Consider the following 17,470-nt stretch of genomic DNA (forward strand, 5'->3'; position numbering starts at 1 on the left):
AGACGAAAGAGTGGATGGATAAAAGACTGAGAAGTCTTGTGTATTAGGCATCTTTGATTGTGAAGAGGTTTGTGTTTTGCACCTTCACGCACATAATGTATTTCGCGGATATAGAGTTTGAGTAAATGACACGTCTTCCAGAAATCCTGGAACTGACACGTGTTATCCTATTAGCAGTCACACCTTTTTTGATTAATGTACTTTCTCCAGCTTCATCTGGACAAGCACACCTTGTTTCGTTTCGGGTCAGCGGCGCTGCCTCCTCCAGGGTTTTCCCGTGCCTGGATCCTGTTGATGATTCTGAGAAACCACTCTTTTCTTCACTCTGGGCTATCCTGCCCCATTCCCCCATAGTTACCCAACCTTGCACAACTTCGTGGCTGGCTTTTTCACTTCTCTGATGTCTTATTATGGGTACAGGGGCCCATCTATCAGGAATGAGTCGTAAACCTGCATACACTCCATGACACAGAGCCAAAACCACCATGGTAAAAACTGGCAGGGATGGAGTGGATGACCGAGTAGCCGTAGTTGGGAGCTTGAGTACTGCGCTGTAATGGACAGCGCAGCTAGCCAGAAGGTCAACAAGGAATGAGAAAAATGTCTCTGTAAACCAGCTCCATCCAGCAGACAGTTGTTGAACATTCTGTCCACTGACAGCGTAATGTACGTTCTCTGCAGGATAGGCCACTTGTTAGATTAAGTGGGGGAAGTCAGTAAATTTAGAAGACTAGAAGTAAGTGAAGACTAGCTCCTTTGCCGTAAATCTATGTCAACTCCCAGCTATTGAGCAACCTTGTCTAATGGCAGGGGTACAGCAGGATGTTAATCAAATGGGAGAGTTGGCTGAGATCATCATATTAAGAAAGAGGAGAGATGCAAGCTCCATAGGCTGACCTTCCACGTTAAGGTATGGGGTACGGGGACAGCTAACTGATCCTAAATGAAGCAGAAGAAAGGAAAGAAGAGCCAGAGCAGAAGTCAATAGAAAATAAAAATCAAGACTTGAATGCTTTTTAAATTTTTAAAGCTTTACCAATTATAATACATTGGATTAAAATGTTGGCAGAAGACATTATTAATTCAGGAATATTTTTCACAAAATAGGTGACATTTTCTTAATATATTAAACAACAGTAAATTTTCAGTGTATTCCACATTTCTGTTATAAAAAACAAAACTTTGAGGAAATACCCACCTCGAGCCACCTTCTTCCCAGTACAGGACTCCCTTGGAAATTTTCAACCAAGCCGTAAATCTATGTCAACTCCCAGCTATTGAGCAACCTTGTCTAATGGCAGGGGTACAGCAGGATGTTAATCAAGTCTAATCCGTGTGCCTCTACTTCCCAGTTGCCCAATTCTTCAAACCCATTTTCCTTATCTGTAAAGTAGAAGTAATTTCTCCAATATGGAACATGTAAAATTAATATGCATAAAAGAACATGCTTTGTTGGTTTATAAGAGATAAACTGATTAATATCCCATATTTGTTCAATGATTTAAAAATTAAACAACAGTCTAATTGTCAGTATTGCATTAATATACGTATATGAATGTGCTTCACAGAGAGTGGAAGAAAAAGTATTTAATATTGAACTCTATCACCAAGCTTCATGCTAAGCATACTTTCTATAGTTAGATTATAAGTGTCTGTCAGTGTGGGCAGATTTCATTATCTTAAAATTACTAAATGTTCAAGATGAACAAAGTGGACATCCTGGCCTAATTGATTGTTTTAGCAACTAGTTGTCATGGCCAAACATTTGGGCCCTTCGATGAGAAGCTATGCACAATCTTTTATTTCTGTTAGTATTTTTTGCTGGTGTGTTCTATGCCTTTGTTCTTGGTCACTCAATCAGACTTCTCTTGTGCATTTCTGTTACTCAGTTTGGACTCCCAAGTTAGTGGCATTAAAGCACATTAATGAGCTGACGAGCAAAGTGACTGATTAGGTCTTGTTCTTGCTCAGTGTTTTTTTTTTTTGCGGGGGGTAGGAGGTGGGCAAGTTGCATGGTGGTTCTTCTTAAAATTTTCAGTGTGACTGTAGATACTGGTCATCTAGGAATCTTGTTTAAGCACGCAGTGAGGCCTGAGATGCAGTGCACAATTCTTACTTGCAGAAAGCTTCCAGGCTCTCCCAGGGCAGCTGGTCCTGGACAGTGTGTGAGTGGCAAGATAGTGGAGGAGCCAGGAGACCTCAGTCAGAGCTGGAAATGAGGTGAGCTGACCTGGCATATATTCCGGTCCTGTCTGCTTGTGCTCTCTGACTTCACTTCCTCAAGTGAGCACTGAAATATATCAACTAAAAATCAGAGGCATCAGAATTCAGGGACGTGATTCTATTCTTTTATTTTAAGGGTTTTTTTTTTTGTGTGTGTGTGTTTTTCCTTTTTATCGGTACCAGGGATCGAACTCACAACTGCCTGCTTTCAAGGCAGGCGCTTATGCCGCTGAGCTAAACCCCCAGCCCCTATTTTAAGTATTATAATGGTCTAATAAGGTAATAGAATGCCTCATAATGTGTTCTGTACAATTCCTTTATATCACTGCCTGCCAGACCCTCCAATCTCTTTCTAGGGCATGTCATTGGGCACTGACAATGATAGATGTGCATCATCTCCGTTTCTGTTATCTGTGGTTTTGTAGTTGTGTCCTTAGCCCTGCTGGTATCTATAGCAAAAAACACTGAGTGAGACCTGCCCGCGTCCCAGCAAGCCATTTGTCATGCAGTGGAAGGAACTGTGTGCAATCCTGTTCTAATACCTTAAGTATGCATCGATTGAAGCTTCTCAGGGAAGCTAGTCTGGAATCCTGGGTCACCAAAATGAGTTGTGCAGATTGAGTTGCACCTGTAGAGTCCACAGCCTTGTTTGATATGAAATATGATGCTAGAGGCATTATTTGGGGATATATCAAATTAAATTCCTAACAGGAAATGGCTGTGACTTGATACATAATGCATGCCATCTGATTCATTACAGAACACAGAAGCAATCGCAGGAAAGACAAGAGGAAAACCGGCCGGAGGAAATGGGGAGGTGCAAATAGCCTGGCAGATGATCTGGCAGCACTGGACAGCGGGCTGGCAGCCGAGGTGGTCTCTGCTTCCAGGAACAAGACCGACAGCCCCAGGGACAAGAGAACCCACAGAAGGACCAAACGCTTTTTATCCTACCCACGATTTGTAGAAGTCATGGTAGTGGCGGACAAGAAAATGGTTTTATACCACGGAGCGAACCTTCAGCACTATGTTTTAACCTTAATGGCCATTGTAAGTATATTCCCAAGCAAATCCTTTGTCCTCTTGGTGTCCTGGGGAAGGGTTTCCCACAGTGCTTTGGAGACGTTCAGGGCTGCCCTTTCAATGGTTCCAGTCAACAAAAGAAGGGGACTTCCGATTATTCACTTGCTGTCTTTTCATAACACTGATTATCGATAGTGGTTATAGAAACTGACTGGTTGTTCTGTGTTTTATATGAAATTTAAATGTGTTTCTCACTTACAAGGCATAATTTCGAATCCTGCTAGACTGGATTGTGATCTCATTTAGTAGAAAACAGAACTGAGTCTCAAAGGAGTTAGGTCACTTGCCAGTAGTCACGGGAAGCTGGCAGGGTGCTTCAACTCTGTGTGTGACCTTCAGCTTGTCCACTCCCCAGATCCCTGCTCTTTGGTTTATGAACTTCCACAGCCAGGTGTGGCTTTTCAATAATATGGTACTGTATTATACTGTTGTCAACTACAGTCCCCCAGGGAGCTGTAAAAAAATGCAGTTGTCACCTGTAGCATCTTGCACAGTTTTCTCAGTAAGCAGCCCTGGAGTGAAGCACCTTTTCGTACTTCTAAACTGAATTGAAAACATGATAAATTTGCATAATTAAAAAGTCCAAAAGAAGCCAAAATTACTGATTAAAAGCAAGTATTGTCTATGCAGATTCCCCAGTGACTTCCCAGAAGCAACTGTTATTAAAACATTGTTGCTTCTAATTAGCACTACTCAACAGAAATACAACGCAAATGGCATTGTTAATTTTAAATTTTTTAGCAGGTACATTTTTTGAAAAAAGTAACAAGAAAAAGGTAAGGTTTTAGTTTTAACACTATGCTCTGAATTATATCTAAATACTGTAGTTGTAATATTTCTTAATGAGATGGCTGGATGTGGTGACGCACACCAGAATCCTTCAGGCTGAGACAGGAGGATAGAAACCTCAAGGCCAACCTAGACTACATATACATAACAAGATCAAAAGCAACTTCTTAAAGACTTTACTTATGTTTTCAAAAGTCAGTGCATGCTTTATGTTCATGGCACATCTCAGTGTAGACTAGCCACATGGAAAGTCCTTAGCAGTAGCATATGGGCTGAGTGGTCCCAGTAAGGGCAATGCTGTAGGCATTTCTTAGGCATATACGTTTGCATATGCAGTTGGCCCTTCTTACCCATGGGTGTCCCATGTGTGGACTCCACTACCCATGGGTTAGCAGTATTTGGAAAGAATCTTTACCTGTACTGAACTTTCATCTCTGCCAACCAGGTACAGATATTTTTTCTTGGAGCATAACAACTATCCGTGTTGTTTCAGGTATTATTAATAACCTGGCGATGATTAGAGCTCTTGGGAGGATAAGAGTGGACCCCACGCAGATATGGAGCTTGCTCACCCTCAGAGCTCGGTATCCTCTGGAGTTCCAGAGCCAGTCTCTTTGAACACGGAGAAACAGCTGTCTTTTTCCAGACAAAAAGAGAGTGCACTCATAGCCTGTTTATACTTTTCTGTTTAAAAACAAGCATCGGAGGGCTATGGGTGTAGCTCAGTTGCAGAATGCTTGCTTGGTATGCACAAGACCATGAGTTCAATCCCCAGTATCACAAAGAAACAACAAAGACAAAAGTAAAAGTAATAGAAAGTGTCCCTCAGCAGCCCCTGGAGCTCTGCTCCCTCTCTTAGCCTTCGCACACTGTTACTCCTTATAGACGACCTAATTCTCCTGAACAATATTTCCCTTCTGTCAGTTCCCCCAGATAAGGGTGAAAAGCCTGTGTTCAGGAATATTGCTTTGGGGTTTCTCCATGCCCCCCCTGGCCTGGGGTGCCCTTGCTCCTGTATTTCCCCTCACCGCTGTGGGCCTTTCCTCCGGGCACCCCGTGCCGACTCGCTCCCCTTCACACCCCTGTGTCCCTGCTGGGTTCCATGTGCCCAGCCCTCGTGACCAGAAGGAGGGAAGGGAAAACCCTTCTGGCTTGCACAGCCCCAGCTCTGTGTGCACCCCATAATTTCTCTTATAAGAATTTGGATTATGAACAGGAGCTTTGGGGTGCATGACCTCAGCTCAGAGTTCCTGCTCCGCTGCTAACCACTGTTTTGTGGAGCCTTGGAAAAGTTACTTAACTGTGCTGAACCTTAGAGTCCTCATTTGTTGCATAGAGGTGTAATAAACCTGGTTTAAAGTCTCACCATTGAGAGTAAATGCTAATGCATATGCAGTTTTCAGAGAGGAGCTAGTCCACAGTAATGTGAATGTCAGCTCTTCTAACTGATTTTAGCAACACAAAACAAACCCAAAACAGGTTTCGAAGGGCTTGGGGGTACAAACAGGTGATAAGTCCAGAGCACTGGAAGATTCACAAACTATGTGAGCTTCTGTAAATCGGCAACCCAGGACTTCAGGTGGGAGGACAGAGGTTGACGGTAATTCACATCCATTGTTTTGGTACAGAGAACTGCTAAGATGCATGACAGTGTGATTTTAGGGGAAAATGCCCAGCAATTTAAAGTTGCTTGAGTTCATTATGTTCTAAAATTGCCATCTATAGTTCTACAGAAAGACTTTAATAAATGTTTGTTGAATGAATGAAAAAACACATGTGTGATGTGAAATGTAAAAAGGAAATGGAGGCGGGGATATAGCTGAGCGGAGCGGCACAGCACCTGTCTGGCAAGTGCAAGGTCCTGAGTTCAATTCCTAGTATCAAAAAAAAACCCCCAAAATAATGGAGCTTAACTTAAGAAATGATTGCTTATTACTTACAGAGATTTCACAATTAACTTGAAAAATTTATTTCGGTTGCAGGTAGCCTCTATCTATAAAGACCCAAGTATTGGAAATTTAATTAATATTGTTATTGTGAACTTAGTTGTGATTCATGATGAACAGGTAATAAAGTTTTGTTTTTCCTTCTACCTGTATACAAAATGGCAACTCTGACTGGTGTGGGTAGCAGAGACCAACCATAATTCTCCTCTGTATTTAGGAAGGACCTCTCATATCTTATAATGCCCAGACAACATTAAAAAACTTCTGCCAGTGGCAGCATTCGAAGAATTACCCAGGTGGGATCCGGCATGATACTGCTGTGCTTATTACAAGGTAAGTAGATTTCCAGTTCTCAGCCTCTCCGCCTGGGGCTAAGGTGGTAGGGTGTGGTCACATAGCTCAGCCCTAGTGGGAGTTTCTCAGTTTACAACCTACCTGTGGACCAGAAAATCTGCTACTGGGGTTGCCTTGAGCTAAGCGTTGCAGGGTATTGACAGCATCCCTGGCCCAGCTCACTGCCATCATTTGCAGGCCCTTCTCTGGAGCATGACTCCTTTATTATCTCCAGATGTCCCCTAGGAGAGGAGGAAGAAGGGTCAGTCCTGGCCGGACCTGCTGAGGCCAGATAAGAAGAAATGCCCTAGGCCAGGTCGAAAAAAAATAGTTCTCCATCCCACCGCTGAGACGGGGCAGCTACTGTTGCTACAGGGTCATTGTTGCCTCCTGGCACCTGATTCCCATGTTTCTGGCTTAAGTGTGCAAGAAGCTAGAAATAGGAGTTGTTTTTTTTTTTTTAAATGTGAAATCTCATAATTTTTTAAAGATAGCTCATACCTTGAAATTGTTTATAACCTTGTAACAGAACAAGAAAGAAGGCTAGTGGTCTTTGCGCCTCCTGTGGTGAGATGCCTCTGATCATAGTCTAAAACACTTCTCTTGTGCTCTTGGTTTTTCAGAGGTCCTTGCATTTGTGTTCTACTGCTGAGCCACACCCCCACCCTCTCCTTGCTCTTAAATAAACTGAAGGACAAGGCATGTAGCGCTGTCTCAAGAATGTTTTAAGAGTCTTTGTAAAATTCCAGTTGCTCACCGTAGGGCCTTGGGGGAAGTCCTGGTCAGAGAGCATTCTGGTTTCTCTGTGGCTCTGCTGGCTGCACAAACAGACTTCTTACTGCAGCCTCTAACCCTTAAATCAATGCTCCCCAGACATTTCTGTGTTGAAGCCGTTGCGTTGTCAGTTTGCTGTGACCACACGCACGTGCACATGAGTGTGCTGTGGTGTCTGAAAACCTCTGAGGTATTTGTGTGCATTGCTCCTTGCTTTTTGGTGCGTGAAGGCATTGACACTGCTTTGTTTTCAGACAGGACATCTGCAGAGCTCATGACAAGTGCGACACCTTAGGTGAGTCCTCTGCACAAGTCCTCTATGACTGAATGGTGTACAGCGTGTTTCCAGCACAAGCCATAATCGCTTTTTAAAGTCAATCCTTGCTGTTCTTACCCCCATCTCATAGGTCTGGCTGAGCTGGGGACCATCTGTGACCCCTACAGAAGCTGTTCTATCAGTGAGGATAACGGCTTGAGTACAGCTTTTACAATTGCCCATGAGCTGGGCCATGTGTAAGTTTCTGCTGCATAATTTCATTCCGTTCTGAGCAACCCGACTTTCGTTCCTTCGCATCAGTGAGCATCTGCTTGACTTTGGAGGATATTAGATACTTCCCGAGTCACGGCAGCATTTGTAGGAGTGGAAGCTTTGGACCTACTTGGAAGAAATGACTGACTTCAGAAAGCAGAGTCAATGCAGCACGCCCTCTTCAGCCACGGTTCATGTGTATCTCTGGTGAAACTGCTCATGTTTGATATGCAAAGCTTTTTTTTTTTTAACATGCAAGCCTTAATAGGATTCTTTTTTTCTGTTGGAAGCAGGAGGCATAGGGCCTTTCTACTCCGTCCACTGAAGGTGAGGGTACATTAATGTAGAGAACTTTCCTGACTCAACATCTCTATCCAGGAGGGTCCCCCAATGCTGCCCTGGCCCATGAGATTTTTACAAATCGAGATCCATCCTGACAGCAGCTATAATTCAGACACTTAGCATCTGGGAAAGTTACAGCCTCTTTGAGAAAAGAGAATGCGCAAAGATAGAGAACAGGAGACATTTCCTAGTTCTGGTCACTAAGTGGCCGAGAGGAAATGAGCTTTCCCTTGGTGTCTTTAGAGACACAGCACAGTAAGGATATGAGGCATATCGGTGTAAATTTGCTAGAAATTATTCTTATTGTTAAACTGCATTGTTTTCTTTTAAACAAAAAAAAAATCACTCATACTTTATAGTTTTGGAATAGATGTTGTTAGTGCTATAGAGCCAGATGTCAGTGGTGTATCAGAACTTTATTTAGAGGTAGCATTTATTAGACAAGCATTTTTACTCAAATATTTTTAGAAGATGCCTTATATGCAGTGTGCTATGCTAGGCACAGAGTAAAGATACACACACACACCCAGAGGCATCTCCGAGTCAGTTCTGTAAAAATGGACATATTTTTAAACTAGTATCTTGTGTTCGTTACTTTTCTTGTTACTGCTATTAAATATGTAACCCCTGGTGGTGTGGGGAGACCAGTTCATGGCACTCATGAGGCAGCAAAAGCAACAAGGGAGGAGATAAGCCTCCTTCTGTTCCTTATATTGTACTCAAGCTACCCACCCTAGGGTGGGTGTGGCAATCACACCCTTAATCACATACTTTATATTGATCCCCCTCTGAAAAGCCCAGCTTCCATGACTGCATGAGGCTTTGGGGAGACATCTAGACACAAACCATAACATTCCTTTGACCATATTTTAAGAGTACATCCCTTCTTATCTCCAATGAAGCATTCTCAGAAGCCAACATGTGGAGTACAAAAGAGGCCTGGTTTCCCGTTTAGCAGTTGTGCCCAGCCAGACCTGCTTCCTCAGTGTCTTCTCTGTCCCCTGGCTCCCAAGGCATCTTCATGAGAAGCAAGGGCTGCCAGGAGAGTTCTAGTCCCGATGTCCCACCTGAGTAGTCCTGTGACCTTATCAAGGGTCACACTGCCCTGGGGCTCAGTTCTTCATTGTAATGGTACAGTCAGCCTGGATGTCTATGGGGCCTGGTTCTGGGAACCACATGGACACCAAAATCCTAAGATGTTCAAGCCCTTTGTTTAAAGATGCGTAATATCTACATAGCACCTGTGTGTAGTCTCCTGGCCGGTTTAAATCATCTCTTGTTACCTGTAATACCTCACCCAGTGTAAAAGCTGCCCAGAGAGTTCTCACTCTATAGGGTTTAGAAAATGATGACAAGGAGATAAAACAGTCAGCAGACTGAGCATTTTCCACCTGCAGATGCCACGGGCTGGCGGTATTATCCACTGAGCAATAAAATGACCTGAGCAGATGAAATAAAGCATCCATAGCACTGCGTGTATTTCCCAGTGCATCAGGATTACTACTGTTCAATAAGGGTTCAGCCTGGCTGGGGATATACCTCGGTGGTAGAGGCCTTGCCTTGTATGTGTGAGGTCCAGATTTACTCCTCAGAGCGACAACAACAATAGTATGCCTTCCTTAAATAAATGTTCAGTAAATACTTATTATTTAGTTCCTGTAATAAAGATACTTGGCATGTGAGTGAAAATACAGTTTCTTCCTATAACAAATAAACTGATTTTACCAAGCCATGGTGGGGTAGGGAACACAGGCCAGCTCTATTGTGCATAGAAGAGTAAGCTAGAGTCCGAATACAGTGCTGGTTTGGAGTTTATTAGTATAAATATTGCAGTGATTGTGCAGTTGGCAACTGGAAACCCAAACAGTCATTCTTTTAACAAGATAGACTCTTGTGCATTTAAAACTATGAAGTACTTTGCTGGGCATGGTAGTGCATGCCTGTAATTCCAGCACTCGAGAGGCTGAGGCAGGAGGAAAGGCTGAGGCAGAAGGATCATTATAAGTTCCAGACCAACCTTGGCAACAAAGTGAGCTCAAAGCTAGCCTGAACCACATAGTGAGACCCTGCCTCAAAAAGGGAGAAAAACAAACAAAAAAACCTATTAAGTACTAGGTAGAACCGAGGAAGATAAGAGATTTTCCCTATTCAATTGAGGGGCCTACATTCCTTTAGAGAAAGAGAAAACTAAATAAATTCTGGAGTGGACCCAATGACTTTTCCCTTTTCTTCCCCCTCCCAGTCCTGGATTTGAACCCAGGGCCTTTGCACTGAGTTAGTTACCTCCCCAGCCCTTTGGATTTATTCATTCAACTTTGCCTCAGAACAGAGTCTCGCTAAATCACTGTCTTGCCCAGGCTGGGCTGGAATTTGCATCCTGCTGCCTCAGCCTCGCAGAGTGCTGGGGTCTTGGTGTGCGCTGTCACGCCCAGCTGCCACAGCTGCTGCTTTGCTGTGAGGCGGGCTGCACACTGCTGCCTGGCTCACTTAGTGCCGCGTTCAGGATGAGCTAGTGGAGGGAATTCCCTCCTCCAAGCTGAACTGGCCACATGCTGCAGCTGTCTGACTGGCAGCGGTCTCCCTGGGAGCCTTGTAACCAGATGGACAGGGAACGCCTCGTGGCCATGGGTCAGTGCTTCTGGATGAGAAAGGCTAGCTGTGACTTCCTTCCCACTTCCTCTGGCTCAGCCAAGAATGGAGAGCATGTGCTGAGGCTGCTGCCCAGCCTGGGCCGGAGGGGATGCTGGCAGCTCCTCGCAGCCCACTGGGGCAGAGCCCAGAGGAGCTGAGGAACCCCGTGTGCCTAAGTCTCCAGGAAGCAAGTCCCAGGCAGTGAGTGTGGACACAAATGTGGAACTGTTTGCCATCCCCAGCCAGGTTAAACCAGCTGGGTTAATGCACTGTGGGTTCTATGGTTCTGTCTGTCTGGTTTTTTTTTTTTTTTTCTCTCTCTCACTCTCCCTTCAATTCCCTTCCCCTCCTTATTTACAAAAGCTTTGTTCCACTTTATCCTTCTTTTCTCATCTTCCCCCCCCCCCTTTTCCCTTCCTGCTTTTCCTCCTCCTCCCCCTAGTTTCTCTCCCCATTTGAATATTTTCTTCCTATTTCACAACTGGATGACTTATTATCAGTGTCACACCTTGCCAAATTCTTGACTATAAAACACCCTTAACAGTTTGTTAGGAATTCTAACTACTGTACTGTAGCAACAACTACAGCACATTCAGAGTTTCTGTACTTCCAACAAGTGTGCTTACACCAAAAAGTGGCTGGGTATGTGTCTTTTTATTCATTAAAGACACTTTTTTTTTGGAGACGGAGTCTCACTATGCGGTTTAGGCTGGCCTTGAACTCACTTTGTAAGTCAGGCTGGTCTTGACCTCGCAACGATCCTCCCACCTCAGCCTCCCGAGTGCTGGGATTACAGTCATGAGCCACCATGCCTGGCTGCTTCTTCTTCTTTTTTTTTTTCATGCATTAAAGACACTTTATATTAAGTTGAATGACAGTGCTGTTGTTATTATACTTTCTATCTTGAATTGTCTTCAATTGTATTCTACTCACCTGCCTGAGGTTTTTGTCCACAACCCAATAGCCGATTGATTTTTCTTTTCTCTTAGATGTGTGCTTGAAGCAGTCATTTCAACACCAAACCTGGGCGTTTGTTGACATTCTCATCATTGTCTCCTTGGCTCTAGGTTCAACATGCCTCACGATGACAGCAGTAAATGTAAAGAGGAAGACGTGAAGAGCATCCAGCATGTCATGGCCCCCACCTTGACCGTCAACACCAACCCCTGGGTGTGGTCAAAGTGTAGTCGAAAATATATCACTGAGTTTTTAGAGTAAGTCTTGAGCTTTATTTGAGCACAAACCTCTAGAATCTGGCCTACATGGAGTGAACTAGTTGTGGGAAAGAAAATGCAGAGTCCAGCATTCCTTCTGAGTTGTTATTTTTGTTGACATTCCTTGAAGGAGGGGAAAAGGCCCTCTCTTTCATCTGTGCAGTTCCAAACTTCGCCAGTGTTTAGAAAGTTACAGGCTGAGGGAAAGAAAAGGTTTGGATCTCAAAAAGAATGTGGAAATGTGGCTGGATTTGGGGAAAGCTTTGAAATTTGTTCAGCTTTGGAAGAGTCGATGTGATGCCATGATGAAGACCCACAAGTATTTGTGGACGTTTAACTTAGTAATTTTGGTTTGGAAAGGGCTAGGATCTGAGATGGTCCCTGGGAAGGTTACAGGGGTGGGCAGAAATTGGAGAGAGAAAGGGAGATGAATCAAGGATCTCATCTCTTTCTCTCTCCCCTCTCCTTTCTTTTCTTTTCGTATTTTGTTTCTAACTTCCTGCCAGGCTGCTCAAAGATCCAATTATGTTATGCAATGCCTGTGTGTCACAGATGTATTGTTCTTCTCTCCCAGATGTAGGAAGGCTGAGCAGTCCTCCCAAGTGGCGGGATTTATTAATCAGGACTTGTTGGGTGTGAATTTTCCAGGAGAGATGTTTGTAGAGAAGCTAGAGAGCTAGAGGGCTGCTGTTTTTCTTCTTAAGCAGGTGGTGCAAGGTGTTTTCTTTCTACGAGTCACTGATTCACTCACTCTCTCATCCCTTTGGCAGACATTTAGTAAACATCTGTTGCAATGGACCACGCCCCAAGCTGAAAAGAGACACTGTCCATGTCCCTAAGAAGCTGGCAGTCTATAGGGAAAGAGGAAAACCAAACAGATAGTTGTCCCAAATATGGTCAGTGCTGTCACAGATATAGATTTCCTGCTGCCTATGCCATATGCATAGGATGTGGTTTGATAAAATGTACACCAAAAACGTGACTTTAGCTTCAGACTTACCCTTGGTTGAAGAGAATAAGCAAAGTCCAGAAAGAAACCATCTTCACTGCTGTTAGATGGGTGGGGTGGCCTTTCCATCTATCGGGAGCCATGGACTCCCTCTTTTCATATCTGCTTGTTTCTGCTTCCCACAGCACTGGATACGGTGAATGTTTGCTTAACGAACCTGAATCCAGACCCTACCCTTTTCCTCCTCAACTGCCAGGCCGCCTTTACAACGTGAATACACAATGTGAATTGATTTTTGGACCAGGATCTGAGTTGTGTCCATACATGGTAAGGTTTGGGGTTTGTTTCTGCCTTGTCTGTTGATTCTGGGCTTCTTTTTATTCATAGTTTCTCACTGGATTCTGTCTCTCATACACCCAAGAAAAAGGTGGGAATAAAACAGACTCCTGGTGATTTCAGGATCCACAGTGCACAGAGTACTGCACTGTGGTGATTTGCCTACACTTCGTCATTCCACTCTGATGACCACCCTCAGGGACATGACCAGCATTTACCAGTGCGAAAGTGAGGCTTAGAAGGCACCTGGCAGAGCTCCACTCCTCTCTCTCCTGTCTCCTTACTTGTCGTACGTGTCCAAGTGACCCAAATTATAGAGACTTTCATAGAACTGGTAAAGGGCCTCCAGGGTAAAGGGCATCCAGGGGGGCCTGCCTCAGCTTGTCATAGTCTTGTCCTGTGACCACCTGAGGATTGTCACTTCCGGTGGGCCTAGCTGGAGTGGACTGTGATTTTCCACCCCGGTAGCATGGATGTTTAGACACTCAATGTCATCAGGTTGGAGATGAACAGAACTGGGCACCCAGGAGTGGCACCATCAGAGACGAACTGGAGTCCAGTGAGTCCATAGGCATAATTTTTAGAAGCTAAAGTAACTTTATCCAGAGTAGCATCCATTTCTGTGTGACTCATGGTAGCACAAAGTCAGGGTCATTGAAATGGCTAATACAAGAAAGGTCAACCAAATACCAGTGTCTGCATTTAGTGTCAGAGCACACAGCAGGGGGAAAACCGTCTATACCTCCACGTGGGGCCTTTTTTTCCCTTACTTTTTCAATTAACTTAGTAACTTCTCAACTTTTCTATTCTGAGTATGGCTTACTGTAATAATTACAAAAAAGATAGATTATCTTTAAAAAATGTGCCTTACATTAGATTAAGGATATCAATTGGGGTAAATCTAAAAGCAAGACTGTTTGGGAGAGGAAGGAAGTGAGCTGTATGGGCAGATTGATGTCTCCTGTTTGCAGGGAGCTGAAACCCTCCACCTGACTGGTGGATTGCAGTGTGCTGGTGTAAAGCACTGAGCAGGGCATGGCCACCTCTAGGGAGAAGGGAATGGGAAGGGAAACTGAGGAGTGGGAGGTGGGGACTGAGAGAGGGCCCTTGGCTCACCTGTGAAGTTTCCATTACCACTTTAGTGGAGTAATGGGTACCTGAGAATCCATTATGTTGTCTTTTTGACTTTTTGATGCCTGAAATATTTCACAGTATTTTGTGTCTTTTTTTCTGTAACACCCCCTAAGACCCTAAAAATGATTCATAATATGATTGTGATATTATGTGGCCCTAAAAAAAACCACACACACACACACCCACACACACACACACACACACACACACACACTAGTTCTGAGGTCACACCAAAGGCAAATGCTGACCTCAGATCACACAGTGTGATATTCAGCACGGTCCCTGGTCTTCTTGAGCCTTGATGTCCCCATGTGTGACACAGGGAGGTATTGCCAAAGACCCTATGATGCCATGTGTGTCCCGGATGTACAGTGCTCCCTTTTTATACCACTGCACCCCACCAGCCCCAGAAACACATCTCCCAGGCTGTTCTTTATATTCCATGAAATGTTTTCTTATTTGTAATACCAAGAAATAAATCCTTTCCCCAGCTATCCTGTACATCATTGGCAAGACTTTAATTGAAAGTGATTTTTGCTTTGTTTTTTTACTGACTTAATCTTACTGTATCTTGCTTGTCATTCAACTGAATTGGAGCAGGTGCAGTGTAGACGGCTGTGGTGCAATACGAATCGAAAATCTCAAAGTTGCCAGACACTGCACACCCCCTGGGCTGACGGGACAGAGTGTGAACCTGGAAAGGCAAGTAGCACCCTTCTCTCCTGTTTGGGAGCAGAAATGTGCAAGATACGGCCATTGTTCAGGATGCAGGATAATTCGGTCTGACATAGCTGCACAGTATTTTTAGGAGGGTTTGGCTTCCTGTAGATAACTGTGAAACCTCCCTGAAGGCACAGTACTCATACTGCCTCCATGGTGAGACCTCTCAGTGTAAGCCTTTCTCTCATTTTAACTTTCCCAAATTCCCAGTGTGCTTCTGAACTGAGGGGTACACTTGTGGGCACTAGTAATAGTGTTCTTATTTTCTACTCTCTCTCGCTTTTGCAAGTGGCACTGGGACGCTATTATGAAGTTAATGGAGCACCTTAGAATCAAGGAAATACAGAAATACAATAAGCTTATTGTGTTTAATAATGTGTTGTCAGAGCTTTCCCAAGCTGTGTTGACTGCTGTAAGGACCTGTGATGTCGCCTGCTACACAGAGCCACACCAGGTTCTCGTGAGCTGCTTGGAATGGTTCCCACTGATTCGCCCCTAACTCATTGTGTCTGTGGTTTCTGTGGCCATGATGACAGCATCCCCTGCAGCTAAGAATATGATTTACTTAACCACCTGCCCCAGCCAGCACCTAAAACAATGACGTTGGGTTAGTAATTCTGGCACCATTATCACCCAGAACAATCGGAGCACACATTCTAGTTTTAAAGCCAGATTTTTAAAAAAGAATCCATAGGGATAATGACACTCTGCCATTTACTAGTGGTACAATCTATGGACTGTATATCTGAGATCTATTTTCAGAAAGTTTCCATTCTTCTATCTTCCCATTGTCTATTATACCTTATAATAATTTATTCACATCTCAACTCCTTTTCCTTTGCTTTACCTTGTAGAGGTCTCCTTGGAAGAGGTCCTAAGAGGTGACAGAGTTTTATGCTTCTTGATTCTGTAGGGAACTGAAAAACAAACAAAGTGATTGGCCTAAGGTCACTCGAATTGTCTGGGTAGTGCTGTCTGCAGCTTCCTGGGCAGGACCTCATTCAGTGTTGCAAGGGACAGCAGAGCTGACTAAAATCTGTGGCCTTAGCTCGGGTCACAGCTTGTTGAGTTTCTACTGGTCATACAGGAGGATTCAAGGTTTCTTCTCTTGCCTCTGAAGGTGGTTATAAAGCTCAGGAAGTAAGAGGGGGTGGGAGTTACTAGGTTAAATCATAATGAAGATGATTTTGTATTTTGCTTAAACGAGTGACAAAGTCAGCTCATTGTAATTTCTTCAAGGCTGTGATAGCCACAGTTGACAGTACTGCTTTCCCAGGAACAACCCATCAAAACTACATAGGCGTGATAGCTTTTAGAATTTGCATTATCTTAAAAGAAATATATATCTTTGCCCAAAGACGTGAAGCTGCACCTTTTGCAGGACATTGGTTAGTGTGTTGAGGGCCATGGGATCACAGGTGTGTGTAGGCATTTGTTTCCCTGGTTTCCATGGCAATCATTACACATCGACATTATGAACTCACTCTTATAGATCAAGATAGGGCCTCAGAATCCTTCTAGACATAGTGACAAGGCAGCTGCTAACAGTGGATGGGAGATGACAATCGGCTTGACATCTACTTGACAGTTGGGTTAGTTGGCTTGGATTGAATCTGATCTAAGCAGAACCACTAGTATTTTGTTGTGGTTCCTGGTCAACCTGACACACCCACAGACTGGGTCTATTTCTGATGTATGTTATTGCTGGAAAAACCACAGCAAAGATTCTCGAGAAGGTGGTGAAGTGACTTATGTTTAATGACACTGTTCTGAGCAGGCTGCCATTCTCTTCAGTGGTGGGCTTCTTGGCAACTTGCAGAACAGGAAGCATGCAGCGGTGGGCTGTGACTTTTTCTGATCTATTTGTGCATCTGAACATGTGGAGGGACCATGGGGTAATCTCAGCTTTTGAGGGAGAGGATGGAAAGAAATTGCAGAAGCTCCCATCTCAAGTATTTGTGTACAGTCAGAGCAGGAGGTCCCAAGCTTTCCAAGGGACAGGCCCTGGACAATTCTGAAAGCAGCTCTGAAAAGAAAGTGATAGATGTGCTTTCAGTTGTATTTTAGGAAAGTGGTCAGATAGGGCTAACAGCTTTCATAAAAGATGTGGATATATTAAAGATGTAGACATACATAAACACTTTGACAGTATTTATGCATTTTACCACCCCCACAGAGAATAGATATGTTGGCATAGAATTTCTTTGTGATTTTTTTGTTGTATGTTGATTTCAAAGAATTGGCAGTCTCTGGCTTTTTCTATGTGCAAGAGTCTGATTGCCTTTGCCGTTTGGTTTGTCTCTCTCTCTGCCCCCGCTCCCTCATTGATAGTTTGACTTGGGTTGTTGACACAGTGTTATTTTGACAAGTAACTCAATAATGTCTCTTTATTTTTTCCCTTTTCTGGTTAAATCATTAATATTTTTGTTTTAACCCAGTTTGTGAGACTGAGTTTCAACTTTATTGT

The 17,470-nt window shown here is 43.8% G+C and overlaps 1 protein-coding gene across 11 annotated transcripts in view; it reads left to right on the forward strand.

Annotated features, from left to right (window-relative positions):
* The window catches only part of Adamts9 (ADAM metallopeptidase with thrombospondin type 1 motif 9), a 141,161-nt gene that overhangs the window by 22,742 nt on the left and 100,949 nt on the right, over positions 1–17,470 (forward strand). For 5 of the 11 annotated variants that reach the window (XM_023561654.2, XM_063257128.1, XM_063257135.1 and 2 more), the window contains exons 4-11: positions 2,984–3,273; positions 6,078–6,161; positions 6,259–6,374; positions 7,403–7,443; positions 7,523–7,661; positions 11,718–11,864; positions 12,999–13,140; positions 14,881–14,985. In XM_023561654.2, the coding sequence (XP_023417422.2) occupies positions 2,984–3,273; positions 6,078–6,161; positions 6,259–6,374; positions 7,403–7,443; positions 7,523–7,661; positions 11,718–11,864; positions 12,999–13,140; positions 14,881–14,985 (1,064 nt within the window). The remainder of the gene's footprint in view (positions 1–2,983; positions 3,274–6,077; positions 6,162–6,258; positions 6,375–7,402; positions 7,444–7,522; positions 7,662–11,717; positions 11,865–12,998; positions 13,141–14,880; positions 14,986–17,470) is intronic. The other 6 variants (XM_003480147.4, XM_063257131.1, XM_063257129.1 and 3 more) reach the window with 5 other exon arrangements.

This window comes from Cavia porcellus, unplaced genomic scaffold (assembly GCF_034190915.1).
Source record: "Cavia porcellus strain 051 isolate PalLab524CR breed Dunkin Hartley unplaced genomic scaffold, mCavPor4.1 scaffold_10, whole genome shotgun sequence".
NCBI classification, from domain to species: domain Eukaryota; kingdom Metazoa; phylum Chordata; class Mammalia; order Rodentia; family Caviidae; genus Cavia; species Cavia porcellus.